The sequence below is a fragment of the Amblyomma maculatum genome, chromosome 4 (genome assembly GCF_055883805.1).
Source record: "Amblyomma maculatum isolate TAMU_Amacu chromosome 4, ASM5588380v1, whole genome shotgun sequence".
NCBI lineage: Eukaryota > Metazoa > Arthropoda > Arachnida > Ixodida > Ixodidae > Amblyomma > Amblyomma maculatum.
The window spans coordinates 121372300-121395582 of NC_139347.1; the positions used below are offsets into that span (position 1 = coordinate 121372300).

The 23283-nt window shown below is 46.5% G+C and overlaps 1 protein-coding gene across 1 annotated transcript in view; it reads left to right on the top strand.

The window, feature by feature from the left end:
* Nucleotides 1–23283, top strand: part of LOC146192260 (sialin-like) — a 70098-nt gene that overhangs the window by 11198 nt on the left and 35617 nt on the right. Inside the window, exon 2 of the mRNA XM_084602416.1 lies at nucleotides 1885–2174. Coding sequence (XP_084458542.1) covers nucleotides 1885–2174 — 290 coding nt within the window. The remainder of the gene's footprint in view (nucleotides 1–1884; nucleotides 2175–23283) is intronic.

A 23283-nucleotide genomic window follows, 5' to 3' on the forward strand; every position in this document is an offset into this window, starting at 1 on the left:
CCTAATATATTACCCTCTAAATTGCTTCCTCAGAAAATATCCGAAATTTCTCGGTACGAAAAAGAGATCACAGTAGCCTTCCTCGCATGCCGGACTACGGTTTACACTGTCTCCCTGTCCTTTTACAACCGTTTAGAATGCTGTGCTCTATTGTTTACTTAAAGGTGAGGGGGAAAATTCAGGGTGCACTTCAGTCTGTTTAGGTGCAGTAATGCGAAAGCATTGCGACTCCTCTCACTCCGCCTGGTGGATTCCTACGACACTATAACAAACCGCGGCCGCACTCGGCCAGAGGGCCTATGTGTAATAGCGTATTTACATAGTGTGGTGAACGAATAGCGGATGTCACGAAACACGAGGAAGAGAACAAAGAAGTGCCGCTGCGCTGCTCGAGCTTGCTGGTTTGTGCCTAGACGGACTGTTCCTCTGCTGTTCGCCATGCAGCTTACTGAGGGCTATATTCCCTGTTGAACCCTCAGTAAAACCTATTTCACTTGGTGGAGGTGCGGGGTAGGATAAATGAAGGATCAGCGCAGATGGAAATCATGGAGACGACGATGCTCGGTGCGCAACACAGCAGTTAACTGGGGAAGTTGTTGGAAGGGAAAATGTTTACCTCATTTACTGCAGAGCAAGATAGAGTGTGTTGCAGGCGATAATATAGTGCTCTCAAACCTCTGTCCAGAAATATTGCCCGCGCCTCTCATGAGCCAAGAAATGCTTTCGGATAAAAACTTGATCCACGATGGAACCGAGCCGGCTTCCAAATGTCGGGACTTTTCAAAATCAGAAGTTTTGGTTGGAGATGTGTGACTGTTTACTCTAGTTATCAAATACTAGCAGGCAGGAAGTTTCGTCGAAATGTTTAGCGCAATAAATGTGCGTGCTTTTTTACGAACTGTGGCTGCCGACGCGAAGTTCTTTCCGCGTTTATTCCCTCTGAAAACGCACGTCGTGAGGGACACGCCCCCGCTACGCGCGTGAAGACTGCATGCGCTGATTCCGGCAGAACCAGCGATGACTCTGCGCACGGTCACGGGCCCGCTCTAATTGACGCGCCACGCGTGCAGATTGCGGCAAAACGGGTGTGCGGATCTCAGGAGCGTCCCTCTTCTTTCAAACAGAATGGTGGCAGGTGCCACCATGCAACACATTTAGTTTTATTGCGAAAGCAATACTGCTCGCAGTTTGAGCCTTCAGCGTGGAACGGCGGTGACCACCATTGACCTTTCACCTTTATACGACCCCCGTAGACGACCCCAAGCTGGCAGGAGCTGCCAACTTGGGTCTCTCGTTTCACATGGGACGCTTATGTTAGAATCAGCCTGCCAGGACCTTGGCATTTCGTTACCCCTCTAGGCCACTAAAGCACATTCATACGGCTTGGTTCAAGCGGGGTTTTATGTGCGGGCTAGGAAAGAAGAAGAATTAGGAGAATGCTCGGTCACCCGCAGATATTGCTTTCACTCAATATTCTGTTCAGAAGCGTTGAAACCTTCTAATTTTTTCTTTTAATTGCTCGAAATTATCTATAAAACTTATTAAGGCAGATGTTTGGGCTGGCTCATTCACTTACATCAGCAAGATCTGGCAGCAGTAAGGTTCTTCCCAAAAGCAAAAGGCATCGTTTTTGGCCCAGTATATCTTTATCAATAAGTCTCCACCAATGCTAAGCGACGAGGGCAACTTTACCTGCAAGCTTATGCCCACCTTCATTTTACAACACACCTTGCATTTGCCTTGTGAGTCCCAGAAGTGAGCATGGTGTCCCTGCGGCTATTTGGCGTTTGCAATCGAGAACGCTGTAAACTTGCAGTGCTTTCTTCTTTCTTGCGTTTCTTGGGGATCGCAGAAATCTGAATGACTCCTTCTCTTTCGTCGCAGTGCCCTGCCGCTTCGTGTTGACGGCGTTCCTCTTTAGCGGCTTGCTGCTGGCGTACGCACTGCGCTTCTCGCTTAGCGTCGCCTTGGTCGCTATGGTAAACCAGACGGCGTCGGTGCCTGAACAAGGGCCGCTTTTCATCGCCCCGTCAGACCTTAGCCGCAGCCTCGGAAACGACACCGCGCACTCCCCGGAAGCAACTAACTCCAGCCATCCGGCACCGCCGCAACTCGGAGGTTTTGGCGGCCACGGCCAGTGTCCTCTGCCCATACAGCACCGAGACGCTCCCAAGGTGAGTGCATGGACGACTTCTGCCGCAATAGCTGAATGGATGAAGCTTTGCAAATAATCTGATTCTGTTCTTTGTTCGGAACGCCCCAAGTTGTTGCATCTCAGAAAAAAAAAAAAAAAGAACGCACACCAGCGGAAGCCAAAAGTTTTCTTACTTGCCTCATGAATAGCATTAGCAGGAAGTGTGGGCAGAAAATGCAAATGGGAAGTGATAGTACCCACCACGGTGCCTCATTCGTTAAGACGCTCTGCTCCTCAACTGGAGTACCGGGTTCGAACCCGACTGCTGGCTGCTGCATTTCGATGGAGGCGAAATTGAGAGGCGTTCAATGCTGGCGACGTCCGTTAAAGTTAAATTGGTTCACAGGAAGGGAAAGGCGCGGTAACTGTCACACTTGCTCTGTGGACACCCGAACCGCGCCGTAAGGGAAGGGAGGAAGGTGGGAGTGAAAGTGGAAAGAGAGAAAGGGGAGCTGTAGTGGAGGGCTACGGAGTAATTTCGACCACCTGGGGATCTTTAACGTGCGCTGACATCGCACAGCACACGGACGCCACTTCGTTTCGCCTCCATCGAAACGCAGCCGCCGAGGTCGGGTTCGAACCCGGGAACTCCGGCACAGTGGTCGGGCGTCTTACCACTGCGCCACCCTGGCGGGGCAAGACGTCCGTGCACCTTAAAGGCTTTCAGGTGGCCTAAATTACTCCGTAGCCCCTACTACGGCTCCTCTTCCTCTCACTTTCACACTCGCCTTCCTCTGAAAGTTAAGTTAAATAAATTGGTTCACAGGAAGGGAAAGGCGCAGTAACTGTCACACTTGATCTGTGGACACCCGAACCGCGCCGTAAGGGAAGGGAGGAAGGTGGGAATGAAAGTGGAAAATGAGAAAGAGGAGCCGTAGTGGAGGGCTACGGAGTAATTTCGACCACCTGGGGATCTTTAACGTGCGCTGACATCGCACAGCACACGGACGCCACTTCGTTTCGCCTCCATCGAAACGCAGCCGCCGCGGTCGGGTTCGAACCCGGGAGCTCCGGCACAGTAGTCGGGCGTCTTACCACTGCACCACCCCGGCGGGGCTCCTCTGAACGCAGATTTCGTTTTTAGTGCGTAAGCATTGTATAGCTATATAGACGGGTTTCGCGCGGGCATGACATTGTCGGCACTGTAATAGACGAACCAGTTGGTATATCGCACAAAATGTTACCATAGGATAGGGCGTCGCGGAAAGGTGTGCACGTCACCAATTGGTTGATGTGGTTTAATTAGGACATTATTAGAGCCAACAACAATATTAATTTGTTCAAAGAAAGTGAAAGGCCACAAGGTCTCACACTTACTCAGTGGACACCTTAACCGCGCCGTAAAGCAAGGGAGTGAAAGGGACAGGAGTGAAAGCGGCAAGAGTGAGAGCGCTGCCGTAGTGGAGGGTTCCGGAGTCAGTTGGATCAACTGGGGATCTTTCACGTGCATTGACACGACTCACATCAGATGCTTTTCACATGCACTAATTAGGGGGAAAATGTGTCAGCCAATCGTCGGTGGTACAAGAGCTTACCTATCCGAATCAAGGACGGTTTTGATAGCTCCCGTGTGCATGGCACGACCATGGTTGTGCCGCAATTGTTTTTAACCTGTGCTTTGACTCGCTGCTTTATATTGCTCCTGTTTTTAGCAATAAACAATTTGGTTGTTAGTCAGCGCAGTTGTCCGTCTCGTCTTCCTACTCGTCCCGTCCGTTAGCGCTGTTTCTTCGTTCCGTTCAACATGAACCAACCAGCCTGACAAAGCCCTCTTCTTGGGCAGAAGTATGCACGCTCTGAAGTGGAATGTCTCATGGTCTGACAGCGCAGAAAATCCGTGCAACACGGAAAGCGCAGCGCTGTTTAGCCTTTCGTGCACGGTAGACTCTGCCGGTGCTTTTTTGCGTGTTTGCCGCGTTGTCCTGTCTTTTCGCACTGCTTAACTGCGGATCAGTACCACCTTAGCTCTGTTGCATCACCCTAAATTATCGGAATGCTTGCAACACCATAATTGCGAATTTCTTTCCTCGCATTTAGCGAATACTTCTAAAGAGTTGATTTGCCTGAACATACGCAAATGAAAGGCGTCACCAGCTGCCAAATGCCATTGAGCACACGAGAATGGCAGGCAAATTTCGAGCACGAAGAGTTTTGTGCATAAATGTCTCAGTGGTGGCAGTCGTTACTGTATATGTATACGGCATGCATGTATGCTTGTGTGGTAGTATATTATCTACGGCGCAGTGGTAGCTGAGTGGTAGGATGGGGGTTAATTATATTTCGAATTCTATTTTACGCTTATTTTCTTACACCGCTATTGCCTTGAGTCATGAACTTGCACTGATAGATGTGAGAACTGAATAAAATGCGTGAAAGGATTGTATCAGAGGGACATTCCTTTAATTGCACGCATCTAATTCTTACGAACAAACAAAAAGTGCTAGGCACGGTTGCTTCAAAAGAAAAAAGGCAAACAGAAGATGGGTTCGTATTACCCTCTCTTTACACTTTATTACACTATTAGGAATTGGTATCTTATAGCACAGGATCGCGAAAAAATTGTGTGGACGAAAAAACGCAGAACGAGGCAACATAGCAGTGAGTGCGAACAGAAAAGTTTTCGTGCAACTGTCCTCGCAAAACTCGTGAGTGTCGCTGAGCATTGCTTAGAATAAGAACATTCCACCTCTCCTTTGCCATTAGTGGAAACTGCCAATACATTTTGCCAATCGTCACGCTATTTGCGATGTGCGACAGAGAATTTACTTTGAATGTTTATTTTTATTTCTAATTTTTTTGTGTTGGCTCCGAATAAAACATTGATGCCCGTGTTGAAGAGTGGGAGGCCATGCGCTCAAGCACTTTTTCCCAGTCAGCTAAAGCCTCACACGCGATTTACGAATTGGCTGGTGGTGCCGCGCTAATAAAGCCCACAGAAGAGCGAGACGCAGGAAAAAAAACAAAACGAGGCGTCGTACCGTGCAGACCAAATAACAAATGCGCCCGTGGGTGACTGCGCAAGGAAAACGAGGAAATAATGTTTGCACGAACGCTACTTTGTGCTTTCCATTGTGGTTTAACCTGTTTTGCGTAGTCGGTTGTTAGGTATGCAAAACCTGCACATGCCAAAACGTGTGCCAAAAGTAGTTAGCACAATCCCCACGAGGACGTGTCACATCTGTTCCTGCACAGCATTATGACGTGGGGACGTTAATTTAAAGTATTTAGATTTAAAAGAAAAATATTTTAAATGTAACAGGAAGGAAGCGGACTCACTTTAATACAGCCATTGTGAATGCGCGCGAATTCTCCAGCGCTCTCAATGCTTGTAGCTCTCACTACACCGCCATAAACTAGCTTCGAAGAAACCTTGGACTACTTGCCTATAATGACGTTATTATGTGCTTGCTGGGGCTGTTATGTATGCTTTTCGCGCTTTAGAGGTGTTTCGCACCAGTGGGTCGTGAAGCTTCACGGGATTCTAATAGCGCTTCAAAATGCTAGCATCTTGGGTCGGCCGAGTGCATTACTCGACACCAACGCAAGGCTGACGAAGCCGCAAATGGGTATAAACATCAGACATTGTCTCTTAGCGGAATATACTTTGTATCGGAAGAGCACCGAAATGAGCCTAAGCTATCTTAGCGAAATGAACGCATCACTATGTTCTACGTTATGCGTTAAATACGCTTCGACTCCGGCCCTTAATGAAAAATATCGGCTCATACTACAGGAGCCGGTACAGCGCTATGAAATGAAAGCTGAATAGTGTGGCGACACATCGTTAGCGCTGCCTTCTGTTGGCTGCTCTTGAGGGTATTCGTTCACGTACGTGCAATTTGATACTTGTTGAATCCCTAACCAGTTGACTACCGTCACAATCTCCTATCGGAAAGTAGTTGCCAGAGTTGTCAGCTCCTTTCAACTCAGCTATAGAATGGTGTGGTCGCGTTACAGAGGCTACAGTAGTCGCGCGACGCGATGCAACCCGTCGGCCTAACAGGGCCAGGCCACGTCAGCTCCCACTGCTGGAGTCGCACTCGTGATTTGTTGCTTACAACGTCTACGCCGAAGTTTAGGAGAACAGGGCTATTAACGACATGCACGCACGCGCACGCACGCACGCACGCACCTTTCGCTTGATTTAGTGTATATTTTTATAATTAGCCTATATTTTTATTTTTTTCATGTCTTGAGAATGTGTGCCTTCACGGCTGTTGAAGCCCAGCACCAGACCAGAAGTTCAACTCTGGAAGAATCACTTAACATACACGGAAAAGGACATGCTTGCCATACGTGCTAAATGTATTCACTGTGCAGGATCACGCAGCGCTAAGCGCAGTCAATTTTGAGCGCTTGGGCGCGCTTGGATGCGCGGAGAACAGAACACTCGCGGAGAAAAGGAAAAGGTGCTCGGTGAGCCAGCATAGAGGATGAAACCACCCAAAGCGTGTCGCAATCGCTCATTCTTACTACTCCAACATAAAAAATTCAGAGAGCACTGTGGAATCTACACTGAAGAACTGCGAAAGACGTTGCTGGTGCACACGGCGCATCACGTTTGCTTTAATTATCATTATCAACTAAATACATCGTCATTATCATAGCTACTGTCATCAATGCCATTATCACTAACTGCAGCATCAGTTTCATTGTCACTATTATCCCAAAGACTGCGTGAGAAAGCTTTAAAATGAGGTGGCAAAAATTTGCCCACGTTTGCTCGTGCAACGGTTTGACACATGTTTCTCGTGGCCAAAGTGTGTACTTACTTCAGGCTAGGCGAGAATGCATGCGCAAAAATGACACAGGGTTTTCGCTGTCTTTGTGGGGGGGGGGGGGGGGGGTCAACCTGGGAGCGAACGAGCCGCACAAACTTGTTTCGGCCGCTAAACACTGGCTGTCGTGGCCTCGTTCATTTGCTTTTGGGGCAGATTGTGTCGCGTTTTTTTTTCTTTTCAAGAGACTAGAATGACGTACTCTTAAGTACAGTGCAATAAGTCAGGCTCTGTGAACACCTACCTGATTTTGTCATCTCATAGAACAGCGTTAAAGGACTTGACTAAGGGGTTACCTCCGTGAAGTGGTTGACGCCTTCAATATACTAAGGGTGCACTTTTGATGGGAGTATCTGTGTACTATTTCCAGAAAGCAGCTCTAAAGGGATCTTCTTGATAGCATGTTGCCAACGCCTATCTATCGCTCGAGATATTTTGTGGACGCCGCTAATAACGTTTCGAAAAGAGTTAAAATGATGTCTGTTCGAACCTCTGTCAAATCATTCTTTTTTCAGCTTCATAGCTCCCCGTCAAACCTTGGCTCCAAGATAAAATAATTTTTGTTCATTGGATAGTAAACTGTCTTCTTTGTCGGAAGCCAGAAACAGCCGATTGTGCTTTTCTCGATGTTTGCAATGCCGTTTTTTGCTGAGAAATCCTAAAGCGTACTTTAAAGAAAGAACTGCCCATAAAGCCATATGAAATCCGTTTACTGCCCGTGGATGACAATAGGAGCATGCCATATGACATGTTTATGGCCTGGAGATTACAAGCCATGTGGAAAACGCGTATGGATGTACACCACGCTGACGTTGATATTCGACCTGTAGGAGTTAACTTTATTGAGATTCTCATATATGTTCGAGAAGTTTTCAAGCCTCAAAAAGAGCCACCATCATAGTGTTCTGTGTTAGACGAGTTGGCTAATCTCAAGCGCTTTTAGTAAAGGAACAAGAGCCAAAGTGTGCTTGTTGTTTTTAGAATGTCTGTTTATGCTGCAATAAAGAAAAAAAGCTCGCGATAGACAAGGAGAAATATGTTGTGCGTTTCATGATCCGGGGCGTGGCGCGAGTGGCGCGGGTAGCGTTTCACGATGCTCTCCGCTACAAAGGTTCAATCGGCCTCAGGCCGAGGTACTGTTCAGGTTAACGCCAGCAGTAATGATTACCGTGTTGTCCTTCCCCGTTTCCCAACTGGTAAGCTTGTCGTCGATTCTGTTTTTCTGCATGCTGACCTCGCCGGTCGCCCCTACCGTGCCCAAGACTTCAGAGACGTCCTTCGGAACGTGGTGGATTTGGAAGAAATAAGCTCCATCGGACAATTTCAAATGTCGCATGTCTAGATGGTTACATGTAAATCGGCGCACTCTAAAGCAAAACTAGTCTCATGTGGAGATTTATTGGTTAAGAACCGTCGCTGTGTTGTTGTGTATCCAGAACCGAAGGAGATAAAGGCGAAACTTATCTGGCTGCCTGAACGCTTGGATGACTCCTTTATTTGTGAAGCTCTACAAGCTTATGGCAAAGTCACCTCGATTTCGAGGGAAAACTGGAAAGTTGCCGATATGGAACAGATGAAGACGCTCAGCCGAGATGTGACTCTGACTCTTGCCGTGGGGGTTAGCCTTGGTGACGTTCCACATCAGCTAACTGTGTGTGGAGTGCAGAGCCTCGTTTTGATACCTGGCCGACCACCTCTCTGTCTCCGCTGCAACCGTGTAGGACACATTCGTCGGCACTGCCGTACGCCGCGTTGCGAAGATTGCCGGCGTTTCGGCCACACAGCGGAGGAGTGTGTGGTTACATACGCGGACAAGCTTCGGCACCGAGTCCGGCCTGCTGACGAAGCATTACGGGAGCACATCATGGACGCGTCTGAGATAATTGATGAGTCTGGCGACCTTCCTGTTGGCGTTGTGGCCGAGTCCTCAAGTGCTACTCCACAGGATACTGAGGAACAAAATACTGCTCATGCGTCCGAGGGTAATGAGAACAACTCAGCATCTCAGGCCTTGGACGAGATGTCGTGTCAAGCTTCGAACAAGAAGCCAACCGCAGAAGATCCACCAATCGTTCCCGAGCACCCAGCGAATGTCACCGCGGATATTGTGACCCCTGTGGCCGTTGCTGTGCAACAACGTCCAGACCAGGGCCAAGTTCCTGTGGCTGACGGGCTCGCGGCTGCCGACGAGCCAGTCTTGAAACGCCGTGCATCATGTGCCTCCGAGTCCAGTGAGGAGGACGATCAAGCTGGCAACAAGCATCGTCGTCGCGGTCGAGCGTCGAGCACAAAGGGAAGTGCCGGCTTTCGCGGTCGAGGAGGCCTGGCGGTGGTTCGGAGGCGGCTTCGCCGTCTTCCGAGAGGCAAATGGAATTGTAGGCAAAACTGTGTGCTGTCACCGTGGCGGTCTCTGAAGAGATAGTGCTTGCAACTCTCAATGTACGGGGTCTTAGGTCTCGCCAGAGACAGATGCAACTTCGCCGACTTTTGCACAGCAGGCGTCTAGATATTGTGCCAGTCCAAGAGACGAAGATAGAGAGAGAGGAGGAAACCGAGAGGGCGCTACAGCCCTTTTTGGCAGATTTTAATGTCATTGTTGCGCATGCTGTGGGCTTGTCGGCAGGTTGTTTTCTGTTTCTGCGAAAGACGCTGCCTTGTGCTGGCCTAACTTATAATATCGACGCCGAGGGTCGGTTGATATGTTGCGATCTTCTACTCTTTAGGAAGCCATGGCGGATAATTAATGTTTATGCTTTTAATACTTTGACACAGCGCATAAGTTTTTTTGAACACATAGCCAGCTTACTTGACTGTGACCGACATCTTGTGCTAATGGGTGACTTCAACTGTGTTTGCAACCCCATAGATCGTTCTAGTCCAGACGCAAGCAGTGACAGGAGTGGGGAACTTTTGTTCCGTGTTACAGAAGATGCAGGACTGGTTGATACAGGGGCGTCCTGCCGTGCTTTTAGATCATTCACCCACGTTCAGGGGCATTCTCACGTTCGTCTAGACCGGATCTATGCATCTTGTACATTAGTTTCCCGCTGGCTTGTTTGCGAAACTATACCGGTTTCGTTTTCTGATCATAGCATGGTAGTAGCCCGGCTCGGTGGCAATGACTATTCAAAGTTTAGGCCGCAGTGAAAACTTTGGAAGTTAAACTCATCGCTGGTAAATGACCAAGAATTTATCATTCGTGTGCGCTCACAGCTCCAATCATGTTTTTCCAGAAATCTACCATTGTTTGCCGCTTGGGAAATGTTCAAGCAGGAAGTACGTGCGATTGCAATTGAACTTGGCTCAATTAAATCTTTCTACAGGAAACATCAGGAGGAGACACTCAACAAAAACTTGTGTAGCCTGTATGAGCTAGAATGTGAATCCCCTAGAGCATATACGGACGAAATTGCTAGTGTCAAAAGTGAGTTACAAAGGCATGATGCGGAACGATACAGGGGTGCCTTAATTCGATCTCGTGTCAAGCGTGCTTTGCACTGCGAACGGCCGACGCGGCAAGCTTTGCTTGACGAACGCCATCATGCGACTGCAAAGCTGATTCCGGGAATTATGCGTAATGGCACATTGGTTACGAGTACGAATGAGGTTACGTCCGCATTCGTGGATTATTACTCGATGTTGTTTAGTGCCACTCCTCCGGTAAGAAATTCTAACATCTCGCGTTTCACATCCCTGGCGACCCCTTTATCAGAAGATGATTTTTCTGTAATCAGTAGCTCGTTCACACAGCAAGAGGTAGAAGTGGCAATTGATCAGTTACCTCTCTCAAATACGCCTGGTCCTGATGGCATTTCCTCTGAATTTTACAAAGCTTTTAAAACTGTTCTTGCTCCTATCCTGCTAGATGTCTTCGCGATAAGTTTTGATCTAGAAGCCCGAATTCCCGAGACTTTTACAAAATGCCACACAGTCCTAATTCCAAAGAGTACTGATGAAGAAAAATTACGCTCAGTGGAAGGCTATAGACCAATCACACTGGCAAATGTAGATTACAAGATTTTCGCCAAAATTTTATCAAATCGCCTACAGTTCGCAATGTCGGTTCTCATTGGCCCTCACCAGACGTGCGGCTTGAGGGGCCGAGCCATACAAAGTAATGTACATATTGCGCGCACAGTCCTCGAATCGTGCTCCTGCTCTCATGATCAGGTTGCTTTACTGCAGGTCGACCTCGCAAAAGCATTTGATCGAGTTCGTCATTCTTTCCTGTTTTCTCTTCTGGAACGAGCGAACGTTGTTTCTGTAGTACTGACGGGGGTGCAACTTTGCTATAGAAATTGTTCGACTCGCCTAATTGTAAATGGCCACCTATCAAGCCCCATACCAATCAACTCTTCTGTGAAGCAAGGCTATCCGATGTCTCCACTGCTTTTTGCTCTTTACTTGGAACCACTTTGTCAGAGTGTTTTACATAACAGTAGTATCCATGGCTTCCCTCTCCTTGGAAATGAGGTTAAAGTGCTTGCATATGCGGATGATCTTGCGTTTTTCTGCACTGACAAACCAAGCATAGAAAAAGTTATATCCAGCATAGAAGAATTTGGTGTTGTTTCTGGTGCTCAGATGAATCACTCCAAGAGTTCCGGCCTTTGGTTTGGTTCGTGGGGCTCAACACCACCCCTATATGCAGGAATTGAATGGTCATGTGTGCCCCCTAAATATCTAGGCGTTCCACTGCATGCATTTAATCAAGTTCAAATTACTGGAAAGAGCGCGTTCCAGTAGTCCAGCGTTATGCTAATACATTTGTCCCCTATCGGCTTTCAATATTCGGTCGGGCTCAGGCCTGCAACATGTTTTTGGCGACAAAACTTTATTATGGGCTTCAGGTCCTCCACTGTGCTAGACATTACATTCAGCGTTTTCACCGAATATTTGCGACGTTTATTTGGTCATCCAATTTTGAACCGATTCGGCGTGATAACCTATTCAGACCTGTTTGTGCAGGGGGGCTCGGCTTAGTAAATCTGTATGTAAGGCAGTTAGTTACCCGTTTCTTCTTTTTCCGTGATTGTTCACATCCGATTATTAGAGCATTCCTACAAGTTAATTTCATGAATCTGCTTCCCGACTTAGTGGTTTCTTCAGATTTTACTGATCGCCCGCAGTTACTAGGATTTATGCAGGACGTTTATGCTTCGGTGCGTTTTTTGACAGTACGATTCTCGAATGAGTACTTATATTCTGTTTCGCGCAAGATACTATACAAGGATTTGGTAGCAATGCTTTTTCCGCCACCACTGTATCGTTCTTTATACTTTGGCTTTAAGGGTCACGATGTGTTAAAAAGGGTGCGCAAAATGCAGATTTCTCCTTGCACGAAAACATTTTTCTTTAAACTACACACCGAAGCTCTACCTGTTAAAACATGGCTCCATAGAAAAAATATTTTTGTATCTTCTGTAAACTGTCGTCTGTGTGATGTGCCCAAAACAATTGAGCACTGTTTCATTAATTGCAAAGACGCAATTCCTTTTTGGGATGTGCTGCAAAGAACTCTAAAGAAAGACTTTGTTCTAAATTCGTACAGTGTGCGGTATCTTGCTGTTACACAATCTGATTACGAACCATATGACAAGTTTTTTTCTTATTGGACTTCATAGCTTGTGGAAGACATGCATGTTCGAGGCTAACGCTGGACCTGTTGTTCCACCTAGACTCCATTTTAGCAGAATGATGCTGCAACTGAAGGACACTTATGATGAAAATGACTCAACCTGATTGGTTTCCGCGGGTGACACGGTGCTTATCTTTGCCTGCCTTTTAAAAAGTTGTGTCTTCTGTTGTGCATCTCAGCAATGGCTGAAGGAATTGTAAATAGTCTGTGTACATAACCCTTTCTGTGTAATAAATACCATGTCAGAAAAAAAAAAATCCGGGGCGTGGCGCAGCGGTTAAGGCGCTCGGCTTGGATCCAAGGAATGGTGGTTCGATTCCCGGTGGAGATATGATTTATTTATTTATTCACTATCTTCCTCACGATAGACAAGGAGAGCTATGATGTTAGTTTTGCGATATGTGTGCTTTGTTGACCGGCAATAAAGCGCTCAATTGGGGATGCAAGGGATAGAGGTTCGATTTCCGGTAGTGCAGGATTTATTTATTTATTTAGAATCCTCGTCATGGAAGAAAAGAATTATGATGTGCATTTCACGATCTCGGCCGTCATGGCCGATGACGTCATAAAATGATTACGTCACAATCTTGCGGTATTCCGCGAAATTTCCCGATGAAGTGTGACACTTCTCGCGGCCGGACAAGCAGGGTCATGGCCGCGAGTATGAGCCATTAGAGGCGTTCGTCTTAAAATGCTGTCTTTAACCCCAATGAAGGAATCCATTCAAGGACGCACAGTACTAGTGCTTAATTGCCTTCTCCCTCTATGCTTTTTTTTTTCGCGTCTTTGGTTTCTTTCTCCTGCTGAAACACTTCTTGCGTCACTTAGTAAAACATCAATTACTGTGAAATTTTAGTTATTCTAGAAAATGTGCCCTCATTTCTCTTCCTCTCCACCGCCTATTGAGTTCTTTTATTTCAGTAACAGACCTCTCGGAGCCTGACCACAATACTAATGCCATACACGCTGCAAAACATTTTCGAAGCCATGTTTTCTTTATCTCTTATGCGTGGAAACACTTTTTATCGGTCCCCGTGCGGAAACTAATGAGGAGCAATAGATCAGACAGAATTGAGGTATTGAAAACACATGCGTTGTCACGAAGAAGTCTCGGGAAGAGCAGATGTATATTCTTTTTTTTTTTTTCGCCGCGGCGTTCGCATTTCTATGGAGTCGAAAAGCTTGGCGACCCTGTGCTGATGTGCGATGTAAGAGCACGTCAAAGAATCCAAGGTGATTGATATTTTCTGAGCCCTCCATTACAGTGTATCTCATCACCGGAGTCGATTTGGGATATTAAACCTCCCAAACCAAAGCAATCCTTATTGTTTTTTAAGCTATTTTAAGCTCGTAAGATTGCAAAGCTGGCGGACTCCACAGTGAGCAGAAACCTACCAATGTTTCGCCATTGCACATGTCGATACGAAGGCAGCGTCGCTCTCTATCATATTTTGTATAAGACATTGTATGGAACGAGTGAGAAACGTATAAAACTACTTTTTAAAATGAGAGCCACTGCGTTTAACAAGAGCGGCCGTTATGTATACTGATATGTGGCCTCGGCACTTTATCACAGAACATAGTTTATCTTGTCGTCGGCGAACTTCGGAATAAGGTATGAAATGTGTTTAAGCTCTTATACCAAGCACATTCCTGCGAACATATGTAAGGTGCCGCTTTCTTTTCTTTAGACATGCTATATGCAATATCAACTAGCCTCAGCTTGGAAATCAACACCTTCCATTTTCTTTGCATTCTTTTGTCTTTTATATCGAAGTGTCCGTTTTTGTACGTTGTCTACTCGGTTTGGTTTGGTTTTATGGGGCTTAACGTCCCAAAGCTACTCAGGATATAAGACACCTTAGTGAAGGGCTCCGGAAATTTTGACCACCAGGGCTCGTATTCCGAGTTTGCGTCGTTATCGAAGTGTCGCTATCTTACGGGACCTCGAGTCATCCGATTGGTGGAAACGCCGGAACCGAGTGTTGGCACTACGGAACCGGAAGAGTTGGCAAAATAGTGTTCCGGCATTGCCCGCAATCAGATGACTCTAGGTCACTTTAGATAGCGACACTTCGATAACGACGCAAACTCGGAATACGGGCCCTGGAGTTTTTTAACGTGTACTGATATTGAACAACACACGGGTGCCTTGATTTTCCCCTCCATTAAAAAGCGGCCACTGTGGTCTAGATTCGATGCCGCATCATCGGGCATCATAGTCAAGCACCTTAACCACTGAGCCACCGCGGCGGGGCAGTTTTCCATTTGGCTTTCTGGCGTCGGTATTGCTTTTCAGTGGCATCTTTGGCTTTTAAACGCGAGTGTGAATCGACCCGACTATTATTGCCGAGCGGACCTCCTTTGGTAATTGTTGCGCATTTCTTCTTTATTTTCAGTTGTTCAACTTTGTTGCATTCTTTGTAATTTTCACTTTTATTTTCCTTTTACGATGGCATTAACTTCTTTTTATTTCGTTTTCATTCATGTTTAAATGCTTCTGATTAACTCCTAGACCGCAAGCTACGTGGTGACAGGTTACATTGTGATTTCTGCGATTTTTATCCTGCTGCCTCCGATCTATGTTGGTGTCTCGCTAACGTCACTCCAAACGAAATGCACACGTTCGAATTGACTCTTTAGAATGTGACCTTCGAATTGTCTTGAGGTAAGTCCCTCCGGGAGAATAGAGAAGTCACGTCTGAACGCGCATTCAGAAAGGGCGCTCCAGCAAAACAAGGCTTATGTAGGAGCCCTTCGCAGGCTCCAGAAACGATGCCACGGTTTACAAGATACTTTCGCGAGCTGCCTTTTCCTTCTTCCCTCGTGAAAAACACGCAGCGCCATCCGAAGCGCACGCCTATTTCGAGGGCATTCCTTTGTTGCCGTTGCTCCGATCACTGTGCGCGTGTAGCTGCAGCAGAACAAAGCGCGCGTCCGAATGGGTTGCGTGCGGATGAGAATAAAATGCAAGAACACGCATGAAGGGGAGGCGAAGCCTAAGGGGCGGCGAGGGGGCGTTTGCAGGCATGGGTTCTTTTGAACGCGTGAGGCGAAATGCGCCCAGCACATCGAAGGCTACTTTCATTTATTCTTTATCTTTACGGAGGAGCACTACGCAGGCGCATCAGAGGCCCACGAAAGGCTTTAGAGCGTGAAGAAAAAGGGAACCTTGAGAAGCGGTGGGCAGTGAGCCAGCGCGCAGATCTGGGGGAATGTTTTAGGTGCTTACAGTGTGTTCTTAAAGAGGAAAAAAGAGGAGGTCAGCTCTGCCTGCGTATATTGGAGGCCACGAGAAGATGAAAAACGAAGAGAACAGCAGCGCGGAGAAACACCAAAGTAGGCTGCTTTCGTCCAGCTTTGCGCTTAGAATCTAGCAGCCCCAGAAACAGCGAGGTATAATCCGGCAAGCCGACGGCTCCAGTTTGCACGATTACGGTAACTGGCGTGACGTACTTGTTTAGCTGTCATTTAGCGATATAGGACGTATCGTCCCGCCCCTCCCGCAAACAACCTCATATATTATATCCTTATCACTCACCCCTATCTAACCTAACCCTTCATCGATCAAAGAAATAGTGCTTGCAACCTCAGCAAACAGTTTCGACAACTTTCGCGAGAATGGCAACACAGCGGGATGGGCTGGCTGGTCGTAGTGGTCCACGCAGAAAACGCGGCCGGTACCTGGCCGATCTACTAACGTCAACTGCAGAAAGCATCCCTAACGCCACAAGCTAGCGGCGATCAAAGTTTCCAGCTTACAATGTCGTCGTCATTAAGTAGTGCCGGTAGCGAGACCAAAATTCGCGACACCATTACACCGACATGATGTTCTGATAAAGTTCTGAAAGTGTTCTGATAAGAGATACATACTTGGTTACGTAGTCTAGACCTCTTGTCGAAGATTCCCCCTTTGGAATAAGGGTAGACGAGGGGAACACTTGAACTATTGCTGTGACATCGTCGGGAGAACGAAAAGTGCGCAGTTTCCTTTTTTCCGGCCTCCACTCGAGGGAAACTGGGCACAGTGTGGCGCTCCAGCCGGTAACATCCACGAATGACTCATCTGCCGCTACGCAGCCGCCCACAGATGGCGCGTATACGTATGCGTATAGACGAAGTAGCAAAATGACGAACGAGCACTGCCTTCCGGCGTGGGATTTCTCGTTCACCTCGGCAGTCAAATAACGTGCTACTCTGCAGGCTAGCGTCGCAGTCGGCAGGGAGTAAAATGTTTTGAAGCTGGCGACAACCTCTAGCAGAGCATTGCTCAGTCTATACCCTTCGAAGGGTAGCTATAACAAGAGGCGAGACAGAGCTCCGGCTATCTGTGCGACTAAAGCAGCGATCACGAACTCTCACGGCAGGCAGCACGTTCAGTGGCAAGTGACAAGAGCCACCGCATATTGTAGTAGCAAGCTTTTCTCGGTCGTCACCCTTGGCGATGTTATCGGGTCAAGGAAAGATCTCTGACTTTATTCTCTAGCTGAGCAGGTTTTGTTTGAGGCGGGTGCACAAACATACGGCGTGCACTGATGTCGTATCTTCCTCCATCACCGCAAAGCAATCGGTCCTGGGTGAAGTACTGCATTTACAGTGCAGGCATATCTTTTGCGCTGATGCCATGTCTTTCAGTCAAGTGTATTGTCTAGACAGTTCTCCATGCTTGCATTTTCTCACCGACTCCTGAGATAATATACATGAAGGAGTGCTGCATATGTCTACATCATATGCACGCTGCGTACAAGTTCCTTCCGTTTGCGCGGTTGCAATTCTGAAAAAAAAAAAACAAAAAACAAAAAACGTATAGTAGCGTTAGGGCCCCATGTCGCCGTGGTTGTGACGCGAAAATCAACACGGTTACACGCGCGCGATTTTTTATCAAAACTGTGAAGAAACCGTTTTTACAGCGTTCATGGTGGTGTCACATCATTTCGCATCACACGCTGGGAGAATTTACTTTTCCTTAATAACGTTTTTCATTCAATCATTCGCTACCTATTTAGTATCCGTCTGCTTGACAAATTCAGGGCTAAGTTATAGTGAGGATTTGAAAATACTACATACGTGCCTCCGCTTGTAAGCCATTAATTGCAAAGATTACGTGTCACTCGAGAAGTGAGACAGATACTGATCCTTCATTTTCTCAAAAACTTCAGCAAAGCAAGTAAAAAGAAAACATGAAATTAAAAGCGGTTTGGAGTCTATGTCGCGTATACTCTAAGATGGGAAGCTTCAGCGTCCAATCTTTGTACTATATCCCTTGCTAATTGATGTAAAGAAATCACAGTTACTTCTCGGGAATGGTTCTCTGCTAGTGCAGCATTGCTTGTGTTTAGGCAAATGACTCAGCTGTTCGTTTGTTCCCATGCGCTATACCGAGTTTACAACAATTTATTGCTGTGTCATTTTCATAACTGCCTCCTCCTATATCTGTTTGCTACGCTGTTCCCGCCCGCTTGTTTGTTTGCTCCCTTGTTGGGCTTTATCTTTCTTCTTCGTTCCTTGTCTCTCTGTTGCCTTGCTTTGTCTCGTTCAAAGGAGTGTTTATTCTTCTGTCTAACAGCGCTTTATGTCGCCGTTATTGTTTTAACAGGAGGGCGTCCATTTCTTGTTTCATTCTGTATCTTTCTTCTTGTCCTGCACATGTATCGATGAATTTCTGTTGATTATTTTTCGTTTCGTTCCTGCTGATAACATCTGCAAAGAGTGGACAGCGCCTCTTGAACATACTTGCTCGAAGTTCTCCTAAACAAGGCTCAGCAGGCGAAGAAAACGGTGAGAACAATAGGGTTGCTCGCAGGTTAAGAATGGGTCAGCCGTGCGGAGGTACTCAAGGAATCCACAAAGTACCAACGAAGTCCATTTTGTTTTTCTTTCTGCAAAGCAGTTCGCGAAAACTCCTCACCGCAGCGTTTGCAAACTTACGGAAGCGCGCAGGCTGTATTATGTTGCTCCATGCGAGGCTCGTCGTGCAACATTGGATAGTCCCCTCCATCGTTTTTGGCGGCTTATAGATCCCTATATATGTACCAAGTATACAGAACGGTTTGCAGTCTGGCGTATTCTATTTTGGTCGGTCCAAATTTAGTTGGGCCTTTCTTATCGGCCGCCCACATCGCGTTACCGATATCCGATGGTCGTACATTGAAGGCGCATAGGAACTCCAGAGTAGGAGATGGCCTAGTGAGATGGTAGGACTTCCCGCGAGGGCAGAGTAAGCCGCATCGTTCGCCATGTTTTGGTGTTCCCGTCAGTATAGACGCGGAAAAGAATGGCCGGAAAAGCGACGATAAAGGCGATGTAAGAGGGCTCTCCGCGAATGCGTTTCCTGTCGTAAAGAGGGTCACCTCAGATCCCGTCGCACGTAAATGAGATTACGTTATTATAATGTAATTCAAAGGACGAAAAATGAATGGTACGAAAATCGCCCTTGAAGAAAGAATTTAAGTGGGACATCTATGCTCCAGGAACACCTGGCTGAAGAATAGGGAATTACTGGGCAAAAATATGCTTAATCGGGAAAAGGAAATGGGCATTTTATTTCTGGGATATTTAAAATTGTACGAAATAAAGTGATAATATAAAGCCGGCCTTGCCGCAGTTTTGTAAACGTGATGTTTTAAACAATTGATGGCGGATCGGTAGCATTGAGCGTTTCCTGTTTTCCTGAAGCTTCTGGTGGTGATAAGGGCTCCACAGTTCTTAACACGAAATTCTGCCTTCATTCTCAGCAAGGCCACATAAACATCGTCAGGGAACTGCGGCAAACCTGAGGTTAAACCCGGAGCATATAACATAAGGCTAAAATTTTCCGCGTCACTGTTTCTGTGTTCCGCGACTTCGTCTTCTTTCGGTGTATGTTTTTTTTTTTTTCCTTACTTTGTAATGTTCCGCAGCATGGCCGACGCCGGGGATGTTCAATAGAGCACGCATTAGTCGAGAAGTGTGTAGATTTTTCCAGCTTATTAACTGGGATTTTTGCCAAAACATCGTTTTAAATTTTGTGGACTGTTTTAATGTTTATTAAAATATTTAATTTAGGGTAGCATTCTCTTCGGCGAATGTTCTTTCGGCGCCGGTGTCAGAAGTAAGCAAACGAGTGCTAACAGGATAATTAACTAATCCCACGTTGTTTATTTATTTATTCAGGTTACCCCTAAAGGCCCTCCAAAGGAGGGTATTGCATGGGGGGGGGGGGGGATACAATTGTAAAAAAAAACACGATGCAATTAGCAACAATAACAATAAGAACCATTAAATATAACATCAAAAGAGCAAACAAAAACAACACTAAATATTCTACACATTTCCGGCACAGCGAAGTAGCTCGTTGAATTTTTTTATGTTAGTTTCTGTTGCGATGTGCGATGGCAAGTTATTCCATTCAATGATAGTGCGAGGTATGAATGAATTGGCATAAGATGATAAATGACACTTTGCGCGTTTAACTTTGAAGGCATGATCAAGTCGTGGAAAAATGTCATCAGGTGACTGAAACAAATCACTGCGCAGTAGTGGATGGTGATAAAGCTTATGGAAACGTGTTAACCGAGCGTGTTTACGACGACATAAGTCTTTCAGTTCAGCACGTTGTTTTAATGCTGTGACGCTACTGAAAGGTGAGTAGTCTGAAAAAATAAAACGCACAGCACAGTTCTGCAAGGATTCGATGTTGGTGATAACATAGACTTGATCAGGGTCCCAAATAGCCGCAGCATATTCAATTTTAGGGCGTATTAGAGCGATATAAGCAAGTTTTTTAACATGAATAGGAGCGTGTTTAAGAGTACGTTTAAGAAGACCAAGTGAGCGGTTAGCAGCAGCTAGGGAGAGGTCGATATGGTGATGCCATGTTAGATCAAACTGAAGGTGCACGCCAAGGTATTTGTAAGTGTTAGTTCAACAGCATTGTCAGTGAGCATGTAAGTGGTTGAAATGCGAGCGGTACGACGGGGTGAAAGATATCTGTTTAGTTTTAGAGACGTTTAAAGTCATTAACCAGAATGAGAACCATGAGCTTACTGCGTTCAGGTCAGATTGTAGGAATTGGCGGTCACTCATTAATATTGTTACGGTAAATTACGCAGTCATCTGCGAAAAGACGAACCCTAGATGTTACACAGGCAGGTAAATCATTAATATAGATTAGATTATATGACTTTTTACCTCCCTAATTTGGTTCGTCGTTTACTGAGAGGTTTTGTAACAGACGCTAAGTAATATCCAGTAAGCCCTCGCGGACATGTGAAACAAGCCTATCGGCGTGACTAGCGTTCTCTCGCTCCGACCGCGTGGTTTTGACTTTATCCGTGTGCGTCGCCGAAATCCCTTGCACTGCACGGAAATGTTATTTGAGCGATCTATAAACGGATATGAATATTACTTATCATTTCCTACAAATCTCTCAACAATATGGCGCTAACTATTCCTCAGTCAGCCTGATAGTTAAGGTTTAAGTTGTATTCTATAACCAAACCCATCGTTGTTTTTGCTGTGCTGAAGAAAGTCGTTTTCCAGCTCATACCTATTTTGGAAATTGCAAACAGTCTTAGGTGAAACACGCTGTGTAGGCTCAAATAAAGATTAGAAAGTGGCCTGCATTCTGGAACATCGCCGAGGCTGGAGCTGGACGAACGGACGAGCGGCCAAATATCACTGGTCCGAGGCATGTTGGGCGGGCTGTTAACCTGAAAGTGAAGCGTCTAATGGTGGAGGCTAAGCTTTGAAAGCAGCTATGGAGGCTATGCATGCTGCCTCGATCTGAAGAACATGTAGAACCGGGCGAAAGCGGCTGTCCCCGCCGCATCCAAAGCATACGACACCTAACCGATTGCGGGCTACCATGTGCACAATCTATGAGGCGCCCGGTAATGTTTGCAAGCCGTTCCTGCTGGAATAGACTATCTGAACTATAGGAAAAAGTACCGCGTAGTGGCTGACTGCACCGTTGCACACATATACCTCTGAACAACACTGAGGGGACACTTGAGCTCTACCTGTGCATGCGCCCCGCCGCGGAGGTGCAGTGTTTAGGGCACTCGACTGCTTTGCCCAAGGATGCTACGGCGGCCGCTCTTCGATTGTGGTGAAGAGCAAGGCGCCCGTGTGCTGTGCGATGCCAGTGTACGTTGAAGAACCTTGTGTCGTAAAAATTTCCGGAGCCATCCACTATGGTGTCTCTCATAGCCTGAGTCGCTTTGGAACGTTAAAGGGCCCTGAAATGCCACTTTCGGCGAAATTCTAATGCAAGAAATCCATAGAGGGGGTCTTCGTGGGTATTCGAGCCAATTTATGAGTATTGGACACTGCCAAGTTACGCCACCGGGTCGGGGCGTGGTGGGGCGCCTTCGTGACATGATTTCTTTTTTTTTTTTTTCTTGCTCGCCGGCGTGGGTTGAGTTGATGGGGGAGAAGAGGCTCATCATTTCCGATCGTCAATATGTTCGGTGCTAATAAAGCTAGCTTAAACATTCTGCACTGCAGATATTATTGCTGGGATACCTAAAAATTGTTCGTGCGCTTTTCGTAATTACAGTAAATAGCTTTTCATGGGACCTTTTAAACACCATAAACCAAAGCAAACCCAAGCTGTACATGTAAGGATATGACGCGACAGCATTAATGATTAAATCCAGTTTGCCGGATGCCCTCGCCAATCCTGGTACTTATACGTGCGTTTTGCTGCTTGTATGCCACTAATATTTTATGTTTGACCTCTTTTATCCCACATACTACTTATCATACAGTAATAAGCTGTCATATTTCATAAAAGACCACTCGATGCACACATAACGCCCCGTTTAGCAAATCCATACGAATGTTCCTGCGCCGGCTACGGGTAGCATATGTATGATTCTGAATTCAACGGTCCAGATAGGATTACATTCTCTTAACCTTCCCGTAATAATCGAAAAAATTTGGCAGGTCTAGCCAAATCAGGCGATTTTTCGCTGACAGCGCTGACACCGACGAAGCTGATGTCGGATTTTCTGGTGAACGTGCCCTTAAACACTATCACATTGACAATGACATTGTCAAGCAACAAATTGGTGCTGTTCACGTAACACATGCTACGTGAGCTGCGCTGTACGCTCTGTCTTTTATATTGTCACGCGCTGCGCAGCGACTGTTGTGAACGAAGTGAAAGTAACTGGTAGTTAAAAGAGGAGGCTGAAAAAGTGCGAATGACATTGGCTTGGCTACCTGTTCTGCCTTGAGTTCATCCCCTACGATCTGTGAACGAACCCATCCAATACGTAAAAGTATTTGGTGGAGATCGGCTGGGTATGTAGCCCTGGATCCGCTCTCCATTCGTCGCGGCCGTCGCTTAGCTGCATTGCTACCTCTTCAGTCCGAAACCATTGTTATTTAAACTCGCGAAGCTCAGGCACTATCTTCCAAACAACCCAGGTCTTGACCACCCCATCGGGAACCCCGCACATTCACAGGGGAATCTGATGACGACGTTGAAGACGGGCTCACCCATTACGAGTCAGCAAGTAAAATCGTTGAGATCTAATTGTTCAGCTCGATAATGTTATGTTCTTTCTCGCCGGGACCGCCCTCCTGTTGTTTGAAAATCACGAGAACACACTGCTTGAACCCGGTTTGTGGACGAAATCACCAAGTAAGTGCTTCGGTAGAACTTCGGCCAAGAAAAAAAGAGCCTA